This window comes from Phallusia mammillata, chromosome 5 (assembly GCF_965637545.1).
Source record: "Phallusia mammillata chromosome 5, kaPhaMamm4.hap1.1, whole genome shotgun sequence".
Taxonomy (NCBI): domain Eukaryota; kingdom Metazoa; phylum Chordata; class Ascidiacea; order Phlebobranchia; family Ascidiidae; genus Phallusia; species Phallusia mammillata.
The window spans coordinates 17,310,941-17,327,153 of NC_137256.1; the positions used below are offsets into that span (position 1 = coordinate 17,310,941).

Here is a 16,213-nt window from a genome sequence, read left to right on the forward strand (position 1 = left end):
TAACCTAATTTAATCGACTATTTTGTGGTTTATGGTCTTTTTAATTTAGTTAAGTTTGTCAAATACATTTTTGCTAGGGGGGCACGAGTCTTACTGGGTTACCACTTATGGGTCCCATGAGGCCCAAAAGTGGGGGTGGGGGTACAGTGCATGAAAGGTTAAGAACCACTGACCTAGGAATTTGCCTAAATGTTCACGAAATGTATTCAAGTATTTTGTATTTATTTATTATAATCCATACTGCAAAAGCCACATTGACAAAGAAAAGTAATAATGTTTACAAGGAGCAAAATTGCAAAAAAACATAAAAAATAAGTTTGATCTTAAAGTTTACATATCACAGTACACACAAATTATGATAACTATATCCAAAAAATTTAGCGTTATACCCAATAAAATAATGCCATTTGTGTACACCACTTCTTAGAATATCTCCTTCAAGCCATATCTCATGTGCTCCTGGTAAAGACACCACACTCCACAGCAACTTGCGCCTTAATAGCTTGTCAACGATCGGGAACAATTTGTATCAATTGATTTACTTTGCACTTGTCACCAAAACCAAACCGACTTGCCACCGAAACCGGTGACAACCGAAACACTTGCCACTGAATCGGTGGCAATTGCCACTGAACCGGTGGCAATTGCCACTGAACCGGTGGCAAGTGGCAAGTGGCAATTTTTGGTTACAACCCCTGTTGCTACATGGAGGGTACGGCGGCCATATTGGAAGGATCACCTGCGTTAGGCGGTGGCAGCCATCAGAACGTTATTTGGACTAAATTCAGTGTTAGGTCGAAGTTATTATATTGTGTTTCATATTTTTATGTTGATTTCAGGTTGTATTAAATATATTGCTCTTCATATACGCATATTACGCGGTTCTGTGGAGAGAAATTGGTGATGTCGTCGGATTTACATTTTTGCCATTTCACCTACGTAGGTATTCAGCAGCGAAGATATATATATTTATGCAATTGTTGATGCTAATTTCATCTAAAAAGAGACAATTTGACAATAATGCAACATGCATTAAACCCCAAAAATAACTTTTATTGCATGTTTCAAATCAGAACTGAGGAATAAAAAAACTACTTTGCTCTACTTTTTCTGATATGGTCTCCAGTGATTTTTCTGACATTTGCAGTTAAGTCTAACTTTTGTGTAGCATTTGGATGTCATTTTGATTAGCTCAAATTTATAATTGTCCATAACAGGACAATCAAATGAATGGTCAGTCCCTGGAACACTTTAGAATGAGGAACATCCATCAACACTGACAATGCTATTGCTTCTAATATTCCTTTGCTATTTGGTAATTTGTTATCTGTTGTGACATGCATTTAAATCTTTTTTCTGTTTCGTGGCAAAGTGTAGTTACGCTAGATGATTTCTTAAGAGACCCCCCTTTTTTCTTAAAAAAACAGAAAACTATGGTGTGCTGGTGAAGTAGGTGAACTGAGTGCTGTGCAAATGAAACGTGTTTGTTTTTTGACCATCTTTCCTGTTTTATAGACAGATAAAGTTTGTGTTGCTGGAACATCTGCATAATCATGATCATTTTGGATTCCGATTTTCTTAATTATACTTTCTAATTACTGCAAAATATGAAATTCTCTTATTTTTGGACCTGCGTATATTATTCATCACTTTTAAAATATTGGTAGAATCTTGGTTTTGGCAATTGCTATTTTTTGTGATACTGCTTCTCCATAGAAGGCGCTTGCATGTCGCTTTAAGTAGCTGAATTGTTGTTGAAGCCCCCAACAGAATAAAATACCTTTAATACAAGTCAACGAAGCCAGGTTGGGCAATTTTAGACCAACAATATATAAGCACTCTTTAAGGAATGATTCCCATGATGCCTTATTAGAAATATGTAGGGGTGATCAAAAGCCATGGGCAAATAGATTCTGGAAAGTCAATACATCAAACAAATGATTGAACAATCTAATAAACTGTATGGTAGCTTATCTACCAGTAAATTCTTTTAACCTGAGCTGTGTAGCCTAATATTTATTCTAATCAACAACATTGGAAACTAAGACTGTGCAGCAGTATTAATCTTCATTTTGTGTTGGTGCCATTTATTATGCTGTTTCAATTTCAGTTGTTGCTTAAATATATTCTCATTCTTTCATGTATTACTTTTAATGTTCTAATTCATTATTTCAATTAACACAATTTAATTATCACCTGCTGTATTGGTTCAGTCTTGATTCATGGGGAAACAGTATCTTTTCTTAGAGTGATAATTTGGCTGGTATGGTTCATATATTTTTCTTAAAAATGGTCCGAGCAAACCAGAGAGTGTTTGCTGTGATTTCAGGTTTGCCTGCCAATGTTATTTATCCGGCCTTTCGACGGTCCGACTAAGATGCAATGCTAGGAGCAAAAGTATTAAACCTGTAATAAAAATGTGTGTAAAATAGTAATGAAAAAACTGAAGTTCATGTGAGTTTAATATTGAGATTAACTTACCACTTAGATCAACAAACCACATAACCAAGTGATTGTATACTTATTAATCCCGCCTGGAATCGAACCAGGGTCCTTTGCCATAAAGCAAATGTGATAAACCACTACACCACAGGATTTGACAAAATGTATACATCACTTGGATAAATCGGTACTACTACATCGTGAAGAAGGTTTGCTTGTCTTGTACAATTATAATGGTTAAAGATCTGTAGTTATATAACAAACACCAATATTCCAAGTCAATACAACTAAAATCAGCCTCAGTTGCCAACTTGCCATCACTATAACTCAAACAAAATGTCAAAAATATATCCTACCTGTTAAATGTACGGGAATATCTGAGCTTTGTATCGCTCTCTCTCCATCATCACTGCCTTTGCCGTCACTTATACTTCTACATTATTAGCGTTTTTTGTTGCAGCGGAATGCATAACACTGTGTTTCTGCTTTGCCCAGTGTACCAGGTGATCCTTCCAATATGGCGGCAAAACCTCCACACAGGCTTCAAAAATCCCCTTATCGTAACGCCTGGTTGCGCTATCCAGGCTTTTTTCTAGATCAGTGGTTGTTTGTTGACAAATTGAATCAGCTGAACTGAACCTTACAGTGCGGTAGGAAGTTGGAAGTTAGAACACTGGCTTCAATTTATGGAGTTTTTTCCTAAAATTGGTGGTAAGTTTAACTTATTTAAGTATTTTGTAAATAATAGAAAACCATTTTAATATAGAAAGACATATCACATATTTGTCTGACCTGAGGACATTAACTGGGTTCACACACAGGAAGTAGATTTTGAGTGAAGCAGCATAGTTTTACGAGTTTGTCAGCCTTAAAAGTGACAAGCATCTGTGCCCATGCAGGGTCTTGGAGTGTATTTGATTTGGACAAAAACATCAAGGTGTTGGAAGTTTAAACTCATATGGGCAACACTTCCATCGATTATAAACAAGGCAGCTACACAGATGGTGTCCTAATTGTTTCAGAAAAAAAATGCAACCCGGACAAATCTGGAAATGTTTGGGCTGGTGGTGAAAATTGGAATGTTGAAACCAATACACTACAAGTACAGGACAAATGACAGAGAGTCAGATTTGGTGAACCACAGATGATTGTGTGAGTAAACAATTGATCTAAAGAACTTAAGGCAGATTACTATAGCATTCTTGACTTTGATACTTGGTATAGAAGTGTTTTACACACCTTAAAAACAATTACCTGAAATACTGAGGTAGCATACCTAGTTTTATTGACTGATATTATTTGGTTGCCTCCAGCACTTGTAATATTAATGACTGGTAAAAACACTAAAATGGGTTCAAAATTGTTTGTGATTTTGAACATATACTGTATGTTTTTTTTTAGTTAATAGTGAATTGAAATTTATTATTATATTGTGCAATTGCAGCTAAAGCTATGGGTGAATCCTCAAATGCACCGTACAAACTCATTTTATGGTTTGCCATGAAGGTGTCATTTGACAACAATTGCAGTGTTGAATTTCCTGACTAAAAACAATTTAAAGCATGCTTTTTGTGTTTAAAAGAAGCAAATTACACAAAGGCTATGGACTGAAGAGTAGACCAGGTAGATATATATACAATTAGTACAAAATAGCTTACATTGTTTAACATAAATCAACTGTGTTTGTTCAAATTAATATTGCACCATTGCTACTAAAATAAGCTCTACTTTCACAGTTAGATTTACTTAGCAGATATCTCCAATTGTTAACAAAATGTTTGTTAAAAAATGTTGCAGATAGTTTAGTTTGCAGCTCAGCTATTTTTATATTACGACCATTACATAGCAGTACTGTCATATAGTCATTTGATGGTAGCATAAAAAGCCTTTTTAGCAACTAACCATTTGGTTATCAAGTAAAGATTGTAAAAATTGCATTTAATTAACTCCAAAGTTTCAAAACTAGATTTTTATGGTGTTTAATTATTTCATTAAATTTGTGTTTTATTACAGGACAGGGCAAGGAGATGTTACCCTTAAAATCTGGAAAAGTTAGATGCAAGGAAAGGATATGTGTACTATTTGAAACTTTAACCTTTACACAGCTATAGATTGCATGCAATCTGCTTTCTGTATTCCACATCCAGCACATGAACCAAGATATGACCAAAGGTTCAACATAATAAGCAAATCTGTCTAGATTCCAATTGTTGTAAAATATGTTAATTTGTGGTGCTTTTTGTGCTTATTTTAATGCAAATTGTATTGTTTTTTTTGTTACACTGCGTTTTTAGTCTACAATTTTTATCCACATTTAATACTGAGTAAAAATCCATGACCACTTCCAAATGTTGAACCAGAATTATTTCACTGGATGTGAGGTGTTTTACTGCATTATTGCTGAGATACATTTGTGGAGCTTTTCATTGCGAGTTCTTTCAAAAGTTACGAAGTTAAGCCGCACGGAATTGGATCAATGGCTTGAATAAAGAATGTACAATCCGTGTTTCATTTCTACAGACTTGTTGAGGAAAGTTTACTCCAGAGAAACAACAGGCGCAATGGGTTACCTTGGTAGAAATAGTAAATTTATAGTCAAAAAATAGGGGGCAATTCAGGGAGCGTAAACTTGCTGGAAAGGAAAGCAAATCAACGTCCTGTTGTTTCAGCTTTTGTTAAAAAACTTAACCACGTCACGCTCCTTGACCCATTAGTTTGAAACTTTGTGTTGCAAGCAAGCTTTATTGCGTCATTATCTGTTGTTTCACGTCAATTAGAAAACAATGACTATTCTTTAGTGCTAAACGATACAGTGATTTACCTACTTCAGGTTTTTTCGCATACCTTGAAAGTAATTGAGCATACGAAAGTTGTGTGTCTAATACAACTAATTCAACATTAAGTCTTACTTATCCTATAAAAAGCAAAAAAAAAACAGTTTATGGTTTGTTTTTGTCTTCGGTAGCTTACGACGATGAAGTAGTTTCTTGGGTATCACATGACTGTGCATAAGGTCGCTAAAAGATTAAACAAACCTTTAGTCTTCACATCTTACTTAACAAATGCACAAGCAACAATTCAAAAGCTTGTTTGAAAAATCGTTTTGCCTATGAAAACCGAATGATTTTATCTCAAGCCGTTTGTGTTTTATGGCCGGCAATCTTTATCCCTGTGCGACCATTGTCGTCAGTGCGCGGACGGTTATGCCCTTCGACGAATGATGATGTACGCTTCTTATTTTCGTTTTGCTTATGGCAACAAGCTGAAACTTTGCAAGCTGTTGCAGATTACAATTCCACGTTGGCCTGTGAAAACCGTTTAATTTTATCTCAAACCGTTCGTGTTTTATAGCCGGCAATCTTTATCCCTGTGCGACTATTGTCGTCAGTGCGTGGGGGGTCATGCCCTTCGACCAATGATGATGTACGCTTCTTATTTTCGTTTTGCTTATGGCAACAAGCTGAAACTTTGCAAGCTATTACAGATTATAATTCCACGTTGGCCTGTGAAAACCGTTTAATTTTATCTCAAACCGTTCGTGTTTTATAGCCGGCAATCTTTATCCCTGTGCGACCATTGTCGTCAGTGCGTGGGCGGTCATGCCCTTCGACGAATGATGATGTAGGCTTCTTGAGATAAAATTAAACGGTTTGCACAGGACAACTTGGAATTGTAAACTATAACAGCTGGCCGAGTTTCAGCTTGTTGCCAGAAGCAAAACGAAAATAAGAAGCGTACATCATCATTCGTCGAAGGGCATAACCGTCCACGCACTGACGACAATGGTCGCACAGGGATAAAGATTGCCGGCTGTAAAACACGAACGGTTTGAGATAAAATTAAACGGTTTTCACAGGCCAACGTGGAATTGTAATCTGTAACATCTTGCAAAGTTTCAGCTTGCTGCCATAAGCGAAACGAAAATAAGAAGCGTACATCATCATTCGTCGAATGGCTTGACCGCCACACCATACCATACAATCATGTCGCACAGTGATTAAGACTGTCGGCTATAAAACACGAACGGTTTGAGATAAAATTAAACGGTTTGCACAGGACAACTTGGAATTATAATCTGTAACAGCTTGCAAAGTTTCAGCTTGTTGCCATAAGCAAAACGAAAATAAGAAGCGTACATCATCATTGGTCGAAGGGCATGACCGTCCACGCACTGACGACAATGGTCGCACAGGGATAAAGATTGCCGGCTATAAAGCACGAACGGTTTGAGATAAAATTAAACGGTTTTCACAGGCCAACGTGGAATTATAATCTGTAACAGCTTGCAAAGTTTCAGCTTGTTGCCATAAGCAAAACGAAAAGAAGAAGCGTGCATCATCATTCCTCGAAGGGCATAACCGTCCACGCACTGACGACAATGGTCGCACAGGGATAAAGATTGCCGGCCATAAAACACAAACGGTTTGAGATAAAATCATTCGGTTTTCATAGGCAAAACGGTTTTTCAAACGAGCTTTTTGAATTGTTGCTTGTGACCTGATATTGCTAATTTCTGCAGGCTATTTTATTTTACGACTTGGAGCACGAACGCCAGTATCACACAAAAAGTTTTAGACGCCTTTACACTATTTTATGTTTCTTTAAACATGTAGGCATTTGTTAAGTAAGATGTGAAGACTAAAGGTTTGTTTAATCTTTTAGCGACCTTATGCAAAGCCATGTGTTCATCGTCGTAAGCTACCGAAGACAAAAACAAACCATAAACTGTTATTTTATTTTTTGCTTTTTGTAGGATAAGTGAAACTTAATGTTGAATTAGTTGTATTAGACACACAACTTTCGTATGCTTAATTACTTCCAAGGTATGCGAAAAAACCTGAAGTAGGTAGATCACTGTATCGTTTAGCACTAAAGAATAGTCATTGTTTTCTAATTGACGTGAAACAACAGATAATGACGCAATAAAGCTTGCTTGCAACACAAAGTTTCAAACTAACGGGTCAAGGAGCGTGACGTGGTTAAGTTTTTTAACAAAAGCTGAAACAACAGGACGTTGATTTGCTTTCCTTTCCAGCAAGTTTACGCTCCCTGAATTGCCCCCTATCTCTTGACTATAAATTTACTATTTCTACCAAGGTAACCCATTGCGCCTGTTGTTTCTCTGGAGTAAACTTTCCTCAACAAGTCTGTAGAAATGAAACAGGGATTGTACATTCTTTCTTCAAGTCATTGATCCAATTCCGTGAGGCTTTACTTTGTAACTTTTGAAAGAACTCGCAATGAAAAGCGCCACAAATGTATCTCAGCAATAATGCATTAAAACACCTCACATCCAGTGAAATAATTCTGGTTCAACATTTGGAAGTGGTCATGGATTTTTACTCAGTATTAAATGTGGATAAAAATTGTAGACTAAAAACGCAGTGTAACAAAAAAAAAACAATACAATTTGCATTAAAATAAGCACAAAAAGCACCTCAAATTAACAAATAGATTGGGACATATATAGCAATCTAAATATTACACAACAATTGGAATAGACAGATTTGCTTATTATGTTGAACCTTTGGTCATATCTTGGTTAATGTGCTGGGTGTGGAATACAGAAAGCAGATTGCATGCAATCTATAGCTGTGTAAAGGTTAAAGTTTTAAATCGTACACATATCCTTTCCTTGCATCTAACTTTTCCAGATTTTAAGGGTAACATCTCCTTGCCCTGTCCTGTAATAAAACACAAATTTAATGAAATAATTAAACACCATAAAAATCTAGTTTTGAAACAATGGAGTTAATTAAATGCAATTTTTACAATCTTTACTTGATAACTAAATGGTTAGTTGCTAAAAAGGCTTTTTATGCTACCATCAAATGACTATATGACGGTACTGCTATGTAATGGTCATAATATAAAAATAGCTGAGCTGCAAACTAAACTATCTGCAACATTTTTTAACAAACATTTTGTTAACAATTGGAGATATCTGCTAAGTAAATCTAAATGTGAAAGTAGAGCTTATTTTAGTAGCAATAGTGCAATATTAATTTGAACAAACACAGTTGATTTATGTTAAACAATGTAAGCTATTTTGTACTAATTGTATATATATCTACCTGGGATACTCTTCAGTCTATAGCCTTTGTGTCATTTGCTTCTTTTAAACACAAAAAGCATGCTTTAAATTGTTTTTAGTCAGGAAATTCAACACTGCAATTGTTGTCAAATGACACCTTCATGGCAAACCATAAAATGAGTTTGTACGGTGCATTTGAGGATTCACCCATAACTTTAGCTGCAATTGCACAATATAATAATAAATTTCAATTCACTATTAACTAAACAAAACATACAATATATATTCAAAATCACAAACAATTTTGAACCCATTTTAGTGTTTTTACCAGTCATTAATATTACAAGTGCTGGAGGCAACCAAATAAAATCAGTCAATAAAACTAGGCATGCTACCGCAGTCTTTCAGGTAATAGTTTTTAAGGTGTGTAAAACACTTCTATACCAAATATCAAAGTCATGCTATATTAATCTGCCTTAAGTTATTAGATCAACTGTTTACTCACACAATCATCTGTGGTTCACCAAATCTGTCTCTCTGTCACTTGTCCTGTAGTGTACAGGTTTTAACATTCCAATTTTCACCACCAGCCCAAACATTTCCAGACTTGTCCGGGTTGCATTTTTTTCTGAAACAATTAGGACCTGCCTTTAATCAAAAATACACCATCTGTGTAGCTGCCTTGTTTATAATCGATGAAAGTGTTGCCCATATGAGTTTAAACTTCCAACACCTTGATGTTTTTGTCCAAATCAAATACACACCAGGACCCTGCAGGGGCACAGATGCTTGTCACTTTTAAGGCTGACAAACTCGTAAAACTATGCTGCTTCACTCAAAATCTACTTCCTGTGTGTGAAGTGTGAACCCAGTTAATGTCCTCAGGTCAGACAAATATGTGATATGTCTTTCTATATTAAAATGGTTTTCTATTATTTACAAAATACTTAAATAAGTTAAACTTACCACCAATTTTAGGAAAAAAAAACATAAATTGAAGCCAGTGTTCTGACTTCCAACTTCCTGTCGCACTGTAAGGTTCAGTTCAGCTGATTTAATTTGTCAACAAACAGCCACAACCAACGAAAACAACACCTAAGGTAACCCCCTAAGCTGTTCGTAATATCAGTAGCATACCATGTCGCTTAAAGCGCAGAATCCATAACATGGAATATAATACGACAGCATAAAGGCCCGGGATTATCCAGAATTCGACAGTTTAAAGCGCCTAAAAGTAGACGGATCGGGTGAAAATGGAGTGTCGACCAAGTTCTCATTGAAACCACTTTTTTGTTATTTTATCGCTAATGAGCCAAAACACAATCAATCGTTCTAGATGTTAATTAAAACATCCCGCAGTGTGCCTAAGAATATATTTTAATTGCAATCGAAATTTCTGAAGTCGATTTATCAACGCAATAAATCAGTAGCCTACACTTAAAAATTTTGGTTTTTTCACAACACTACATTTCGCCTATTATGCAGGATGAATTATAACCGGATAACGAAAAAGAGATGCAAACCGTCAGCTTTTCTGAACTAGAACCTTCCAGTTATCTCGGCGCAAAATTAAGCATGTTTGCTAGGATGAGTGTTTACGGTTGAGGGTTTATACATAGCCTAAGTTACTTGATAAATAATAGAAAATCTATAAAGGAGCAAGGCAGTCAAAAAGGTCATGTGATCTTGTGTCCAATCACAACTATCCATGCGCGCCGCTTTAACGTTAAAATCATTACCGCGAGAGGTTAATCAGAGACTACTATAAGCAGAGACTGCACATTTAGCGACGACATAAATTGGGCGATATCTTTGCCAATACGCAACGGATCGAACTAAAATTGTGTAGGCTATATACGTTTGAATTAATTATTAAGATTTTTAGGAATTTTAATCTGATACTTATTAAACTTCATTTGTGTTTTAAAAATAAAAATGTTTTCTGCAAGTATTAAGATCGGTTCCGCTTGAACGCGACCACTAAGATTTCAGCGTTTACATAGGGAAAAGGATAGGAAAAAGTGGTGTTGTCGTCTGTTTTTTCGTGTTTACGTGAAGCGTAGGCTTTTAAATCGGATATTAATGGTTGTTAAACAAACTAGAATACTTTTTAAAAGATATAAAGGTAAAACACCCATCCAGCATGCAATAAAATGGAAGTGTTTTTCAGGTAACGATAAACCATTATAAAATCTAAACCCTTTTGCTAGATATTTTTCGATGTTGATTCATGTATTAGATTGTCGACTGTTTTTCTTTGTAGAGATTCCATATGGCATATTGTGTTTGAGACCTGTTTCATGTTCAAAGAACCAGATTCTGCCACAATTGTTTGCGCAGATGTCATGTCGTTCGCTCCCACAGTATTTACAAGGTCGTTGGCGTTTTCTTTTCTTAATGCTGCTGAAATATGTAACTTACGCACTCTTTTGATGGCGAAAGCTAGTCCAATTATCAGCAACACAAGTGCGACTCCCACGCTGATACCAACACCAAAAACCTGTTCGATAGTTATACAATAAACACCTTTGGGAATAATGTAACTTCACATAACTTAGTTATTACTTTACACAAATCTTGTTTCATTAATAGTTTAATGTAACTCCAATAATATCAAGGTGAAAAGTGGTGAGAATAATTAAAATGTTGACCACCATTAAGCTTTATTAGTCACGTTAAAAAAATGTTTTGTTGAGTAAGATTTCCTTCTTTGATTTCAAAGATGACAATTGCACAGTTCTTAGTATTACCGTAGACATACCAATAAATAATCTTCACGTGTTTTGCTTGTAGTTGTGTCCATTTCTAAAGTAAATTCCTGCGTTGTTTTGAAAATTACCATCTCAGTTGAGTGTGGAGAAGAATATTTTGTTCCTTCACTTGCACTGTAAGTTATAATTTCAGCAGTTTCTGCAACGGTGGTGTAATGCTGTGTCGATGTAATTGTTTCTATAATGCTTGTTCTTGCACGAACACTAGTTGAAGTCTCAGTTGATGTTTCAGAACTTGGAGCAGGAGGTGTTTCTGATGACCCACTGCCGCCCATCTTCGCTATTTGTGCGTTTTCCTCAAATGTTGCAAAACGTAAAAATTACACTTTATGCAATAGAAACCAACAACCAACAAAAGCTTTTTTATTGGCTACCAACAGAACGTAAAAACATTGACTATTTTATCACATATTTGGCACCCGACCCTGGCAAGCAAATATGGTCTTTGTAGGGAAAAAAACAAGACATAAAACGTCCCTGTGACAGCAACGGCTCTTTCGTTTTTTATTGATACCTGCTACAATATTTGTCTGGTCGTAATTTTCTAAAAATACTTTCATTTTTTCTGATATGATGTAATCAAGAAAGACATTGTGAAACAAACACATAATTGTCACGTAGACTCAACGCTTTAAAAAGTGTTAAATTGAAAAATCGATGCAGTCGGCGCAAAAATCGTTTCATGTGACGATATTACTGCTGGTGATACTACTTTCCGTAATAGATATAGTTGGAAGTCCAATGGTTTCTTTAGGCTTTAGTAGTTATTTAGGGAATTGCGCTGGTGCTGGTTACCTTTGGATTGGTGCAAATATTTACATCCGGCCCTCTTGTCGACTAGACTATAGAACAACACTTCAATGTAGAGGTTCTTAATGCTTTTTCAGCCAAGTACCCTACATAATAACCCAATTCACCTAGAACCCCAGGTTAGTTGTCACCGAATAAAGTGACAACACGTTTACCTTCTCGCTGATGTTCATCCGTGACATTGTCCAATAGCCAGACTTTAGATCCAGCGTCGAAAAATATGGAAATCGTAAATTTAGTCTAGGCCAGTGGTTCCCAACCGCCGGTCCACATAAATATTTTGCAGGTCCGCAACTTACCTCACTTTATGCCAAGCTACTTTTTAAACTAGGAATGAAAAGTGTTACATAAACATTACGTCACATACGCGCTGTGGCGCCCCCAGTGTTCTTTCTGTACGTGGCGATACTCGACGTGGCAGGGAATGCACGTGTGAGTCGTGGTTGGTGGTGATGACGGGCAGAGGTGTTTTACCCGTCGACTTTTATATGTCCGATTTTATACTGTAAATAAACTTTGCAACAACTGTTTAACTGCAGGTCTATACCGAACTAAAAAGGCGCGTTACAAAATTGGCGAGCACGCCAGGACCTGTATCAGTTGTTGCAGGGAGAGGAATTTTTACACCTTTTTTAGACATTTTAATCCGTCAGGATGAACTTTTATTACCCCCCACCGCGTTTTGATAAAGGTGGCAACTTTTTACACTTTCTGGCAAGCTTTGAAAGTTTCTGCCAAAGCGTGGATGCAAACGACGCGGCAAAGCGCCACGCACTTTTGGCAAGCTTGCCAGAAGAGGTAATCTTTGATATGAAGCAAGCCAACGGCAGTGACCTGTACAGTGCTGATTATACGGACTTGAAGGCGCTTGCAACTAAAGTGACCGGCGGCACTGCTTTCAGAAACAAGGCGAAGCAAGACTTGCTGGTAAGAACGCAGACGTTCGATGAATCCGACAGAAGATTTGTTATGGAACTTTTTAGGCTGGGTCAAGCAGCATGTCCGGATAATGACGATTTGAGCGAAGAATTTTGTTACTTGGCACTAACCCGAGGTTTAAAAAATCGTCTTTTAGCTGACAAAATTATGAAAGAAAACCTTTGTAAAGAGAAACCATCTTTTTCAGCAGCCTGTAAAATTGTTTTAGATCAATCTGATTCTTTTCCAGAAGGTCCCAAGAATACAGGTGTATGTGCGGCTGTGTCCAATGAACAGTCTTCATCAAGCCAAACTGCGTTGCTGAAGCTGATTGGAGAATTGCGCCTTGAGCTTCAAGACCTCAAGCAACAGGTTGGTTCTATTGTCAGTAAGAACCGTACAAATAGCAAACCTGTATGCTTTCAATGTGGCAAGCCAGGTCATATTCGGGCAAATTGCCGAGAAAGACACTATACCGGTCAAGCCTCTTATTTCCAGAGACAGAGTACCGATCGTCGACGAGCCAATTTCTAATCAACCTAGGTTCTCACGAGACGTGTACCGAATTGACACGTTATCACAAGAACTACGTCGCTATTCTGTGATTAGCCTAAATTCACACCCAGTGTATGCCCTAATTGACACTGGCGCTGCAGTGACTGTAATTTCGCGTTCCTTGTTTAATCGCTTGTCTGGTTGCACTCTGTCACCTGGCCCAAGCATGTACACAATTGTGGGGGCCAATGGTAAACCGATCGACCTGGATGGGATCACAACTCTTCGGGTGAAAGTAGCGGGGGTTGAAGCAGCGTTTCGGGTGCTGGTATCTCCACAGTTGGCGGACTCCTGTATACTTGGTCTGGATTACTTGCAAGAACATCGCTGTATAGTAAATTACGAACACATGACCCTGACTGCGGGCGCTGGTACGCTTCCATTATTACCGAGACCAGTTGAAGTTACAGGTTCTGTTCAGTGGAAAGCGGAGCTTGCTCGCTGTGACGTGTACGCCAAAGGCAATCAAGACGTTGTGAACAAATACGAGGTTTGCCCCTCCAGCATGGTTACCTCGGTCGAAGGTGGTCACGTGCGACTCGTCCAAAACCGAAAAACAGATGATGAATGTCCGTGACAACGATGTCTTAAAGCTGTTACAGGAATTACAAGTGGATAACCTTGGACTTAATGCGACTGAGCTAAAGAGATTATCTGAGATTGTAAACGGAAGCGAGCATCCGGTTGCATTTGGTGGAAGGTCTCTCACAAAGTGCGAGAAAAACGATTCCACGACAAGAAAAGAACTTCTAGCTGTGGTGTATGCTGTAAAGCAGTTTCAATGCTACCTCGACAAGCCTTTCTTATTGCGTACGGATCATGCTTCACTTCGGTGGCTTTGGCAGTCAAAGGAGACTTATGATGTGAAAAGGAGCCGCTCGGCAAATATACGCAACTGTTGGTGCCTGTGAGTTTGCGTAATGAGGTACTGTCCCTTCTGCACGATCACCAACATGGTGGTGGCCACATGGGAATGCAACGTACCTTAGGAAGGGTTTCAACTCGATTTTATTGGCCGAGAATGAACAAGTTTGTTGAAACTTACTGTTTATCATGTCCAACGTGTGACATTCGAAAGCTTCCAGCACGAAAACCCCGAGCCCCGTTAGTACCGTCCACTTTTTGGAATGAATCCTTGTCGTCCATATGTGCAACCTACAATGCCAGCAGACATGAAGAAACTGGCATTTCTCCCCATCACCTGTTGACCGGAAGATCTCCAGGAGAGAATGCGTCTTGTCCACGATGTTGTGAAGCGGCGACTCGATCATCGAAGAAGACAGATGAAAGAACGGTATGACAAAAGAGCTCAAAATGTGACCTATGGTATCGGCGATGTGGTTCTGCTCCGCGATCAAGTCCTCAGAACAGATGAGAAGACTAAATTCCACATGCCGTACAAGGGCCCCTATACCGTTGTAGGTGTCAATTCACCAGTGAACTACACGATAAGAGATCACCGAGGAAAAGAACAGGTTGTGCATTTCAATAGGCTAAAACCGAGTAGGGGCGATTTTAATCGACACAACAGTTACGATCACGAGGATGTGGACGATGGCGAACAGATGGTCGAAAAACACAAGAATGTGCATAATTTTCCGCCTCCAGGAGCGTACTTTGCACCACGTAAAAAAACGCCACAGTGTGCAGAGCGCGTGCATACAAGACCACGGCGTAATGTTCGTCGGCCTACATTTTACCCCGCCGTTGAGATTCAATAATTGTATGTGTTTACTTGTATGTGTTGTTTAAATATTTCACTAAATGCACCTTGTTTGTAGTCAAAAGTTGTGCACCTTGTTAGCAGTAAATGCACCTTGTTTGTAGTCAAAAGCAAACTAAATTAATGTCTTGTTTGCATAAATTAAATTTATGTCTTGTTTTTGTTTGACGGTTTTCTTGTGCTTTGTCCTGTTTTGTGTTACGACATGGTGTTTCAATTTTTCCACATCAATGCTTTCTTCTTTGTTCACGACGTCATATGTTTTTGTAATTGTTTTCACATTATTTTGTTTGTTTATTATTTTTTTTCTTGTTTGTTTATTTATTCTGTGTCAATTCATCGTTTATTCCATGTCAATTTATTATTTCATGTGTGTTAAGTTCAATCTCTTTTTATAAGATTGTGTTTACAAATGTAAAACAGTGGCCTAATGTAGTTGTATTTCCGAACTTCGCCTCTGTACGTGTTTGTACTATGGAATGTGGACATTCTATTTTTTGTGGAGGGGGGAGTGTGTTACATAAATATTACGTCACATACGCACTGTGGCGCCCCCAGTGTTCTTTCTGTACGTGGCGATACTCGACGTGGCAGGGAATGCACGTGTGAGTCGTGGTTGGTGGTGATGACGGGCAGAGGTGTTTTACCCGTCGACTTTTATATGTCCGATTTTATACTGTAAATAAACTTTGCAACAACTGTTTAACTGCAGGTCTATACCGAACTAAAAAGGCGCGTTACAAAAGTAGGCCTGTTGCAAAGTTGTCGGTGCCTGCGAAACTTATTTTCAGCTTGGCTGCAAAAAAATGGGATAGCTCATACCCGCAAAATTTTTTAATAACGCTTTTGTGAAGTTTATGATTGTTTTGTCATAAATTGTGTCTAGCATTCAACATTTTTTTGTAAAACAAAGTTATTCTTCGCTTTTAGATGATTTGAGATTTTGAGATGAGGTTCATA

At 37.7% G+C, this 16,213-nt stretch overlaps 1 protein-coding gene and 5 long non-coding RNA genes across 10 annotated transcripts; 4 read left to right on the forward strand and 2 right to left on the reverse strand.

Annotated features, from left to right (window-relative positions):
- Window positions 1–205: 205 nt before the first annotated feature.
- On the reverse strand, window positions 206–2,544 carry LOC145229421 (uncharacterized). The gene is made up of 2 exons (XR_013860443.1): window positions 2,482–2,544; window positions 206–2,406 (listed from the first exon to the last, which is right to left on the reverse strand). It is a non-coding gene; the product is annotated as an uncharacterized LOC145229421 (long non-coding RNA).
- On the forward strand, window positions 803–2,195 carry LOC145229419 (uncharacterized). 3 transcript variants are annotated; one of them, XR_013860440.1, is made up of 2 exons: window positions 803–943; window positions 1,218–2,195. It is a non-coding gene; the product is annotated as an uncharacterized LOC145229419 (long non-coding RNA). The 3 variants fall into 3 exon arrangements; XR_013860439.1 differs by having other exon boundaries at window positions 803–939; XR_013860441.1 differs by lacking the exon at window positions 803–943 and adding an exon at window positions 950–1,146.
- Window positions 2,545–2,627: 83 nt separating the features above from the next.
- LOC145229420 (uncharacterized) lies at window positions 2,628–4,946 on the forward strand. The gene is made up of 4 exons (XR_013860442.1): window positions 2,628–3,153; window positions 3,465–3,594; window positions 3,887–4,065; window positions 4,456–4,946. It is a non-coding gene; the product is annotated as an uncharacterized LOC145229420 (long non-coding RNA).
- Window positions 4,947–7,611: 2,665 nt separating this feature from the next.
- On the reverse strand, window positions 7,612–9,789 carry LOC145229114 (uncharacterized). Of its 2 annotated transcripts, XR_013860363.1 has the most exons (4): window positions 9,443–9,789; window positions 8,982–9,104; window positions 8,517–8,695; window positions 7,612–8,126 (listed from the first exon to the last, which is right to left on the reverse strand). It is a non-coding gene; the product is annotated as an uncharacterized LOC145229114 (long non-coding RNA). The 2 variants fall into 2 exon arrangements; XR_013860362.1 differs by lacking the exon at window positions 9,443–9,789 and having other exon boundaries at window positions 8,982–9,432.
- A 1,433-nt stretch (window positions 9,790–11,222) lies between these two features.
- Window positions 11,223–16,213, forward strand: LOC145230153 (uncharacterized). Its single transcript, XR_013860571.1, has 3 exons — window positions 11,223–11,363; window positions 11,480–11,630; window positions 16,184–16,213. It is a non-coding gene; the product is annotated as an uncharacterized LOC145230153 (long non-coding RNA).
- On the forward strand, window positions 12,712–14,009 carry LOC145230151 (uncharacterized). 2 transcript variants are annotated; one of them, XM_080095531.1, is made up of 2 exons: window positions 12,712–13,347; window positions 13,941–14,009. In XM_080095531.1, exons 1-2 carry the CDS (start codon window positions 12,712–12,714, stop codon window positions 14,007–14,009), a joined length of 705 nt encoding a protein of 234 aa, XP_079951657.1. The 2 variants fall into 2 exon arrangements, with proteins under 2 accessions (XP_079951657.1, XP_079951658.1); XM_080095532.1 differs by lacking the exon at window positions 13,941–14,009 and having other exon boundaries at window positions 12,712–12,984; window positions 13,226–13,300.